This window comes from Acartia tonsa, chromosome 2, assembly GCF_053477335.1.
Source record: "Acartia tonsa isolate MP-2025a chromosome 2, ASM5347733v1, whole genome shotgun sequence".
Taxonomy (NCBI): domain Eukaryota; kingdom Metazoa; phylum Arthropoda; class Copepoda; order Calanoida; family Acartiidae; genus Acartia; species Acartia tonsa.
In genome coordinates this window covers 40,599,057-40,609,738 of record NC_137261.1, presented here as the reverse complement: position 1 = coordinate 40,609,738, position 10,682 = coordinate 40,599,057, and the positions used below count along the sequence as shown (strand labels likewise).

Below are 10,682 nucleotides of genomic sequence, written 5' to 3'. Positions count from 1 at the left end.
CCCTTTTGTTATAATATGTATGTAAAATGTTGTAAAATTCAACTGAAGGCCCTTCCCTCTTTATTTGGAATTTATGTGAAATGTACTTTAAAATATTTTTTTCATTAAAATTATTTTTTATAGCTAATTTTAAAAAAGGCATTTCAACTAAATTTAGCAAAACCCTACCTTTTTGGCCATCGATGGGTATGAAGTTAAAGTGTTATAAGTCTAGTCTGTAATTTGAAAGAGTACATGTTTGCAATTTAATTTAATTTTACATAAAATTTTAATTTCTGTCTACACATTTCAGATTTAAAACTATGCAAATTGCCCATGCCAACGACCTGGATCCAACAGCGTAATTTCGACTGGCAATTGATCAAGCTAGATCCCAAAATGACGAGGACTGGAAAGAGTGCTAGTTCTGTAAAGGTAAAAATTATATTTAAGGCCTAATTTACTATTGTACAAATTGCTGCTACCCTTCGCTCAAAAAACTTATAAATTCGCATGTTACCGGATCGAAAGGAAAACCTTATCGGTTCATGCTTAACAGACCACAAAAGATTATTGACCAAGTATAATTATTTATTAATTTTCCACAGTGTGTTTAACATTTGATATTAGTAATTAAAATTCTAGGGGCGTAGCCACTGCTATCTAATATCTTTTTATGCATTGTAAATACAACAATTATTTCTTGTTTTAGAACAACAAGCCTACTGGAGGTGGCAAACCTAATGGAAGTGCCAGAGGTGTCAGTGCCAAAGCTCCAAGTGCCAAAACTGGAAGCAACAAATCTACTGGAGGTGGCAAAGGTACAACAGCAAAGGTAGGGTTTTAAGTTTTATTGTTATCGGTTTTTGGTTTGTTGGTGTTTTGTTGTTAAACTAAACTTACTAACATGATGTCTGTTTGTGGGTTTGTACCAACAAATCTCGTTAACCGTTGAACAAATTGGGTCCCTCTAACCATATAACTTAACCTAGCCTAACCTAACACAGTCATTTTGTCGGGAGAGGGGGGGGGGGGGAGGGTAAAGTTTTAAAAAATAGAAGAAAAAAATTAGGATAATGCCGGTGTTGTTTAAAACTATAATCCTCGGTAAGTAATGCTTTACAATAATTATCTATATTATTTTTAGAACACAAATAGAACCACAACATCTCCAATGAGGCCAATAAATATTACCCCACCTCCATCTCCACGGGCACGGCACCACTCCGCGAGTCAACGGACCGCGAGAGTTGTAGTTCCTCCTGCAACATCATCACGATCCCAGTCCCAGTCATCACGACCCCAGGGATCATCTGGCCCTTCTGGTGAGATGGAAGAAAGCGAGGTATTATTTTTATTTCATTTTGTCATCCAGAGGATACAAATTACAATTATTTAGGATATATATCGACTTAGCCTGGAAAAAATAACTTGTAAGATTTGACTAAATTTTTGGTAAACATTGACCAATAAAAATTTACCTTGTAAATTTTTACAAACAAGTTGGTCAAATTTTACCAAGTTGATTTTTTGGTCAAAGTCCAAAAATCTGGACTTAGCCTAAAAATTTACCTTGTCAATTTTTACCAAAAAGTTGGTCAAATTTTACCAAGTTTTTTTGTTTGTCAAAGTCCAAAAATGATGGAAGATGCTTAGGATCACTTGCTCTTGTTTGTGGATAGTCTTCTTTTCTACCACGTAGTTTTTAAAATACCAAGACTTGAAAATATGTGGTTTAATAAGTTTCATTTTAAGGATTTGTTCACCGGGGCCGTTATGAACCAAATTCAGAACCAATTTCAGCAGCTACGTACTTTCTTGACCTCACAAATGAAAAATCAACTAGAGCCCATTAATGCGTCCATCAGAAACTTGGTAAACAAAACGTCCACAAACCATGAGTTAGTGAAGAATGAAATCAAAGACCTGCAAGACAGTGTATCAAGAGATATGGCTGAAAATACTAAAACCCTGAAAACAGAAATGAAGAAAACCGGCCAAATTGTGGAAACCTTGGTGACTGATCTAAGAAGACTGACCAATGTGGATGAGCTTGATGAGGAGGAGGCGAATAAAGGGCCTAGTGAGAATCAGGATGTTGTCGTGGACCAGATTTTCTCACCAGATTTTTACAGAGAAAGAATAAAGAACCATGACCCCTTGGAAAAAGATGGTTATATGAGAAGAGAAGAAATTATCTTTTTCATCGAAAATTTCGAAGACTCACGGAAAGTGGATATAGGCTGGCAAACCTTACTGAAAGTATGCCGAGACATCATAACCTTTTTGTATGTCGTGTTCGAGCAGTTCACCTTTGACGCCCGCATCACAGCTGCCTTTTGGACTGCTCCGGAAGTTATTGATGACGAAACTGGTAAGTAAATATTATTTTGTAAATTTGACATGATGAGAAAACGTTTAAAACAGGGAGAAGGGAGGTGGGGGCAAGGGAAATAAACCGAATAAAAGGGGCATTCCTATTCTTGCTAGCAGGTGACCATGTACAATAATCTTTTTATATATATATTTTATTTGTGAAAATAAATCTTGTGCAGAATATACACCCCTGGTACAATAATAAACATGTACCTATGCAGAGTTAATTGAAAATTTCATTATTATTTCAGTGGAACGTTTCTTGGATCATTGTAAGTTAGTGCTTAACGAGACGTACCTACATGAAGCTATCCCACCAAATTTGTGGAGAACAGGAACCTATGTGTCTGCAAGCGACCTTTTTCTAGTGAGGAACCACATACAAGCTTGTAGGTAATTCAATTATTTATCGCATCTATTCCGCGTCTATTAAATGTGAAAGTGGTAGTTTTACAAAATGCATTTCAATGTTCTTTAGTTAAAAAAGTAGTTTCACGAAATGTTAACTGCATATTGTATTCTTGTTAAATTGTTAAACTACATTTCTATGGCATATGTTTCAAAGAATTTCAATTTTGTACCATGTATTTTTTTATGTGGCAAGACTTTTAGTTCATCTTTTCTTGATATATGTTATATGTTATATATTGAGACTGTTTTGATATAAACCCTTTTTTTATCTAGGTTCTTGCGCAATTTCGAACACACTTTTAAAGAGGACGCGACTGGTTTTTGTGAAAATAAGAAGAGGGCCGAAGATTATATGCTTGCTAATGAGGATCCTGTCTGCTGGAGGCTATTTCGAGGGATGGTAACGCGAAAACAAGAACGCGCATTGTCAACCCCAAACTACAAGTATGAACCGGTTTTTGAAATCAAGCCAAGGAAGGAGACAAGCAATAAGAAAGGCAAGAAAGACAAGAAAGACAAGAAAGACAAGAAAGACAAGAAGGAAAAGGCACAGAAACGATCAGCCTTACAGATGTGTGAATTTTATCTGGCCCCTGCAGAGATACAAAGAATTAAGCGGCGTGTTAAACCGAAGACAATCACAACTTCAACACCAGGTGTTACAGCCGAAGACAAGAAATTTTACCACATGTTAGGTGCCCACTCAATTAGTTGCTTACCCCACGAAGTTCAAGGAAAGAACCCGATTTACTTGAGAATAAACAATGACGGGTCGAGAAATTCATTTCAGATCAAAAATTATGCAGACATGGCAAAGAACCCCAAGCAATTTTTCAAGACAGTCCATAGTAATAAGAAGGTTATACAAAGAGCTGTAATGTATTATTCGTACGCCACAACCAATTTGAAACCAGAAATGAGTGAAGAACAGACAAAGATTCACAATGCCAGTGAGAAAGCAACTAGAATTTCAAAAAATAGAAAGATGAATGCTGCTGATGAATCCACTGCTGATGATTGCACTGCTGATGATTCCACTGCTGATGATTCCACTGCTGATGTATCCACTGATGGTGAAGACAATGAAGCTGAAGGCAATGCTGTTGAAGAAAATGGTATGGAAAACATTGCTGATGAAGAAAGCAACAATGGTGAGGAGCTTGTAATTGATGACGGAGGCGACGACGTTGAAATGAATTCAAATGATGATCAGATTGGGAATGACTTACGCATACCACCCGCGGAGAATCCAGCAGTAACTCCAGAACCAGTAAAGCACCCAGTAAAGCCACGTAGGTTATATGAAGATCCAATTGTCAACAGCCAGTCCAATAATAAACCCAAAGTAAATGTATTTAAAAACATCACAAGCTCCAAAAGGAAGAAGCATGGAAAGGGCTCGAAAAAGTCGAAGAAGATAATTATTTCTGAAACAGACGATGAGGGCCAAAATGTGGGAAATCTTGATGATACAGTCCCAATGCAAGATGATGAACAACCACCAAACTTTCCACCACTGCAAAGACAGAAAGAATTTTATGGACGAAATAATTCAATCACAGGTACATATTTGTTGAACATTAATTATTATTTATAAGTTTTATCTTTCCTCGTATTGTGTATATACTGCACAAGATTTTTTTTCCTCTGCTACTAATTTTTTTTAAATTTTTCTTCCCCCCCCCCCCTAGTTTTTTTTCACCAAGTAGGGGGAAAATTGAAAAATATTTAAAGAACTCTATGATTTATTTATTCTATCCCTCCTACAACACATTTCCTTTTAAAATTTTTTTTTCAACCAAGTAGGGGGGGTGGGGGGGTGGAAAAAATGTTTTCAGTACTTGCTTTTTGTTTGGAAACGTATAAAATTAATGTATAAATTAATTATTTACAGGCAACAGTAACGAGAGACAGGTGACTGGAAAGGCAACAAGTGTCGTGGAGGAAAGCAGCAGTGATGAGAATGATGAGGATGCCGAAGGTATTGTTATTTATAGTTTGAAAAACGTAGGAACTGTATCACCTAAATTTAAGTTTATTAATATTTTAGTTGAGAAGTAGTCTTAGATAAAAACCCTGTGGATTAATTTTGTTTTAAGGGAAACTTCGTACAGGCCCTGACAGGGTTTTAGGCTAAAATTTGTATGGGCGCAGCCGCTATCTATAATACTAAGTAGCTTAATGTCTGTCCGGCCGTCAGAAGCTTAAGATCTCAGTAACCACTGAATCGATCGAGGTTACGGTAAAATTTTACCACCTTTTAAATCGTATAGGCTGGTAAAATTTTACCATAAAAGTGGTAAAAACTAGGTTTTTTATGGTATTAATTGTATCCTGGAGATCGGATTCTACTCTTCTGTGTATTGGTCCTGCGGTGATTTTAAGCTATTTCCTTGGAGGGGGGGGGGGGGGGGGGGTTGGGTAACATTTATACAATTTGAAATAATGACTATAATAATTATTTAGATGATGTGGCGATCATTCCAAAGAACCGGGAGCGAAGGCAAACCGCATTGGAAGCCGAAGCAAAAACCAAGAAAAGTTTACAGCTGGACAATGAACCATCATTCGAGGTGGATAACGAAGATGACGGAAACCAGAGTGACGAAATTGTGGAGGTTGAGGACAATGAGGGCAAGAATGACGGCAATGCAAGTAAGGAAATTCGGATACATCCATGTGGAATAATATTACCCAAACTTGGCATTATAATTCACAACCACACGGGTCATTATGAGGTTGTTGCAGTAGGCTCAAATGTTTCTATATACAACCAAATGGAAATTTTAGAACTCATCAACATTGACGGTAAGTTACAGGTCTTAATGTAATAAATGGGGGGGGGGGGGTGGGCGAAAGTGACACTTTTTTGGGGCTTTTATTGGCGGTTCTCGGCGGTGGCGACGCCGTTTCTTCACAGTTCCATATTGTACCCCTATAAAGCAACTGCCAATGCAAAATTCCCCCTTTTATCTTTGATTGGCATATTAATATAGGGTAAAAAATATTGCTTGTTTTCATTTGAATCTGATTAATAGTAACTAATGTTCATATAGGTATGGAAATAATATTGAAGCTACAATTATGTACATTTGCTTTAACATTTTTTATTTCTTTGTAGGAGAAAAAGCAAAGTGGAAAAAAGATGGAGAAGAAGGTGAATTACTTTCTGACATCAAAGAAGAAGCACCAGAGAGTGATGATACAGATGAAGGTCATCAATCAGACCCAGACACTGGAACTGGCAGTAGTAGTAGTAGTGAAGAAGAAGAAGAAGAACGCAGGCCAAAAGCAAAAGTGGCCCAAAAGCCAAAGCCTACCAAAGAAGCTCCTAAACGTCCCAGAAAACAAACAACATTTCCATCAACGAATCAAATTGATGCGGTGTTGTACAGAAACCAGAGCAGAGCAAGCACGAGCACAGCACAAATTAATTCAAGCCGGGAATATGCTGAAAGCGCAGGCACATCAAATCCTGATGAAGACGTAAACCCAGAACCAGGTTGTAGTTATAGTCAACTCAGTCCAGAGCAAGGTTGTAGTAATAGTCAACTCAGTGAGCAACCTAACCAAATTAAGCTGCAGCAAATGTTGAACAGAACAAATACACATTTGCCCGATTTCGGCCAGCGTGGTGAGGCTCGGACAAGAAGAGATGCCAACAAACGAGTAAAGGACAACATGAAGAAGCAAAGATTGTGGGAACAGGGACACAGGCCTGAAGATGATGAGTTAGAGAAGAAGAAAAGATCAAGCTCCAGACCACCACAGAGAGCAAGTTCTCAACAATGTTCTCAAAACATAAACAATTACGGTATCTTTGGCAGCTACATTACAGCTGATTCGGGAAAGGGGTGTATATTCTGCACAAGAAATATTGTTTGTCCACGGCTAAAATTTTTTAAAATTTACAAATGTTTTCAGTTTTCTTAATTATTACCTTTTTTTCTTACCTCCATCTATTTATATTTAATGAAATATAATATACATCCCTGAGCAGACTTGGAAAAAATATTATACATCCGATCCATGTAGAATATACATCCCTGGCAGAATGGAGACAAGTATTATCCGTCGGAACTTTCGTCTGAAAACGAAGAACAAGACGAAGAACAAGACGAAGAACAAGACGAAGAACAAGACGAAGAACAAGACGAAGACCTGATTATAGGTCGCAGTCAATCCCAATAATTCCAGGACTTTACGTATATATATATTTATATGTAATTTTTTTTGATTTCATAAGTTTCATCTTCAATTTTTTTTTATAATATCTAGAAAGGAGTCTTTTCCCAAAATGCATTTGAAGTTAATTTAGTGAACCGTATATTTGAACCTGTTTAAATGTGTTTAAACTCTATTTATATGGCATAAATTTGAAGAAAGTTAAATTTTCTACCACGTACTTTTACCATCTTAACAAAGAAAAATATGCAATTCACAAAATTAAGTTCAAATGCATTTTGTGAAACTACCCCTTTCCACCAATTAAGTTTAATGAGCTTAAAGTTAAGAGCTTAAACTGAAAATTTTTTGTTGTATAATCTGTCGCGATTTTTTGTAATTCAGTATATAGCAGTTGTAGTTTACCCCCTAAACTAAGGAAAAAAAGTATTCAGAACTAGCTTTTGTTAATTTTATATATTTGTTTAATTTTGTATAAAAATATTATATATATGACAGTTATCGTAGGGAATGTTTTAATTAATACGGTGGTAGATTTCCATGGTAAAATGCGTAATGTTTATGTGCTGTAATTAAAAAAGAGAACGTTTCAAATTTGTATAAACTTTTTGTAAATGTTAAATTTGTCTATATACTTGTTTACAATATAAGATATACCAATATGTGATCTTGCTGGCCACCCTATTATATTAAAATTCCCTACGTCAGTTTTTTGGACATTTATTAATGAAAATTTAATACCAGTGATAATTTGTTTCTTTTCAAATTTAATATAGAATGTCCGACATGACAGCCACAGCAGCAGCCGACTTAGAGAGAGACGAACAGCACGAAGAACAGAAGCCGGAAACCACAAGTGGGTGAGTAATATTTTAATATGTATAAAACGAAGTAGAATGATGTCTGTCTGTCTGTCTGTCCGTCCGTCCGTCCCTAGCTATATTTTGGTAACCATTCATCGAATCGGATTCGACAATCCATCACAACATAATTACATAAATACATATTACATATTTTTTGGTAATTACTTCTTTGGGCAAAGGTCCGATTACCTGGGATATATAATATATATTTATATATTTCAGTGATAGCGAAAAACAGAAAAACGAAATGAGTGTGTCTGAGCCTGAGCTGCCTGCTAAGCTGGATGACCTGCCTGATACCCCTCCTAAATCGTCTGATACAGAAGATTTGAACCTAACTTTGGATTGCACTACGTAAGTTTATTTATTTTTGTTACCATTCTATTTCTGTTCGGAAGGTGGTAGTAGCCGGATTGAAAAGAGTAGGATAAACATTATTGTTATGGCGAATAATTATAGTTTCATTCAGGGGTGTACATTACGCACAAGATTTATTTTGTTCCCGTGGTACAAAATTTTGTATTTTTTTCCCACCTATTTTTATCTCACCAAGTAGGGACGGAAATGGAGAAATATTGAAAGAACTAAAATTTTTGGTCCTACCACACATATTTTAGTTATTTTCCCCCCACCACCTGAACAGGGGATCCCATATAGGATATACACCCCTGATATTTCAAATTAGCAGCTACGCTAAACCCTCTAATATGAAGTATATCTCTTAAAGTTTCTTTTGCCACTCCCTTCCCTTGCCGGTACCTATGAGAAGAACCCGATCTGTTCAGTGGTTATCGAGATCCTTCGGTACATAAACACGGACATCCTGTTACTTTAGTATTATTTTTTTTTATTTTTCAGGGACGACGATGGATGGGAGACAATGCAGAAAATAAAACAAGACCTTAGGGCAGCAAAGCAAAAAATTGCTTCTTTGGAAGAGGAGATCGCTTGTTTGGAAACACAAACAAAGTAAGAAATTTTTTTCACTTCTTTTTTTGGTATTTAATCCGGGCGACTGTGTTGTAAATGATTTTTCGGTACAGACAAATTCACCTTTATATATTACAAAACTAGCAAGTATGCCTCTAGGGGTAAGGTGGGAGGGGTAAATGTGGACCAAAAAAAAAGTTTACTATTTAATTATAATATGATTGCTTAATTCAGGGAGCAATCCAAGAGATGTCCGGCGGCACAAAAGGATGACCAGAAGGTCGGACAAGCCTCTGTTATGGAAGGAGAAGCAAAGTAAGATATCCTATTATATAAAGTAGTAAGCGTTTTTTGTTTGTCCCGAAGGATAACCGCTAAACCGATATTGTTCTCCTTTAAAGTGAAGCTTCTTATAGGTCCTGGAAAGGTTTTAAACTATTTTTGTGCAGGGTGTCTTCACCCCCTTCCCCAAAAAATATTTTTACTCTTCTGAAACTGAAATTGAAAATGGGAAGATGTTGATTTTTCCCCTTCCAACCTTAAGTGCCCCTAGAGGTTTCTAGGGGCGTAGCCACTAGTTTCTTTTAATAATCTTTTTTCATACTTTATCCGGGCGACTGTGTTGTAAATGATTTTTCGGTACAGACAAATTCACCTTTATATATTACAAAACTATAGGAAGTATGCCTCTAGGGGTAAGGTGGGAGTGGTAAATGTGGACCATAAAAAGTTTACTATTTAATAATAATATGATTGCTTAATTCAGGGAGCAATCCGAGAAATGTCCGGCGGCACAAAAGGATGACCAGAAGGTCGGACAAGCCTCTGTTATGGAAGGAGAAGCAAAGTAAGATATCCTGTTATATAAAGTAGTAAGCGTTTTTTGTCTGTCCCAAAGGATAACCGCTAAACCGATATTGTTCTCCTTTAAAGTGAAGCTTCTTATAGGTCCTAGAAAGGTTTTAAACTATTTTTGTGCAGGGTGTCTTCACCCCCTTCCCCAAAAAATATTTTTACTCTTCTGAAACTGAAATTGAAAATGGGAAGATGTTGATTTTTCCCCTTCCAACCTTAAGTGCCCCTAGAGGTTTCTAGGGGCGTAGCCACTAGTTTCTTTTAATAATCTTTTTTCATACTTTATCCGGGCGACTGTGTTGTAAATGATTTTTCGGTACAGACAAATTCACCTTTATATATTACAAAACTATAGGAAGTATGCCTCTAGGGGTAAGGTGGGAGTGGTAAATGTGGACCATAAAAAGTTTACTATTTAATAATAATATGATTGCTTAATTCAGGGAGCAATCCGAGAAATGTCCGGCGGCACAAAAGGATGACCAGAAGGTCGGACAAGCCTCTGTTATGGAAGGAGAAGCAAAGTAAGATATCCTGTTATATAAAGTAGTAAGCGTTTTTTGTCTGTCCCAAAGGATAACCGCTAAACCGATATTGTTCTCCTTTAAAGTGAAGCTTCTTATAGGTCCTAGAAAGGTTTTAAACTATTTTTGTGCAGGGTGTCTTCACCCCCTCCCCCAAAAAATATTTTTACTCTTCTGAAACTGAAATTGAAAATGGGAAGATGTAGATTTTTCCCCTTCCAACCTTAAGTGCCCCTAGAGGTTTCTAGGGGCGTAGCCACTAGTTTCTTTTAATAATCTTTTTTCATACTTTATCCGGGCGACTGTGTTGTAAATGATTTTTCGGTACAGACAAATTCACCTTTATATATTACAAAACTATAGCAAGTATGCCTCTAGGGGTAAGGTGGGAGTGGTAAATGTGGACCATAAAAAGTTTACTATTTAATAATAATATGATTGCTTAATTCAGGGAGCAATCCGAGAAATGTCCGGCGGCACAAAATGATGATCAGAAGGTCGGACAAGCCTCTGTTATGGAAGGAGAAGCAAAGTAAGATATCCTATTATATAAAGTAGT

At 36.6% G+C, this 10,682-nt stretch overlaps 4 protein-coding genes across 5 annotated transcripts in view; 3 read left to right on the top strand and 1 right to left on the bottom strand.

Moving 5' to 3' along the window:
* Nucleotides 1-10,682, bottom strand: part of LOC145311853 (MAM and LDL-receptor class A domain-containing protein 1-like) — a 48,006-nt gene that overhangs the window by 27,984 nt on the left and 9,340 nt on the right. The gene's annotated exons all lie outside the window — the stretch shown is intronic.
* LOC145311850 (uncharacterized) lies at nt 7-2,378 on the top strand. The gene is made up of 2 exons (XM_080150853.1): nt 7-1,324; nt 1,735-2,378. Exons 1-2 carry the CDS (start codon nt 1,154-1,156, stop codon nt 2,359-2,361), a joined length of 798 nt encoding a protein of 265 aa, XP_080006979.1. The 5' UTR covers nt 7-1,153; the 3' UTR covers nt 2,362-2,378.
* Nucleotides 3,119-8,046, top strand: LOC145311849 (uncharacterized). Of its 2 annotated transcripts, none has more exons than XM_080150852.1 (4): nt 3,119-4,328; nt 4,661-4,747; nt 5,233-5,421; nt 5,888-8,046. In XM_080150852.1, exons 1-4 carry the CDS (start codon nt 3,119-3,121, stop codon nt 6,697-6,699), a joined length of 2,298 nt encoding a protein of 765 aa, XP_080006978.1. In that variant the 3' UTR covers nt 6,700-8,046. The 2 variants fall into 2 exon arrangements, with proteins under 2 accessions (XP_080006978.1, XP_080006977.1); XM_080150851.1 differs by having other exon boundaries at nt 5,233-5,574.
* LOC145312328 (uncharacterized) lies at nt 7,729-10,401 on the top strand. The gene is made up of 4 exons (XM_080151572.1): nt 7,729-7,811; nt 8,037-8,168; nt 8,673-8,783; nt 8,979-10,401. Exons 1-4 carry the CDS (start codon nt 7,729-7,731, stop codon nt 9,061-9,063), a joined length of 411 nt encoding a protein of 136 aa, XP_080007698.1. The 3' UTR covers nt 9,064-10,401.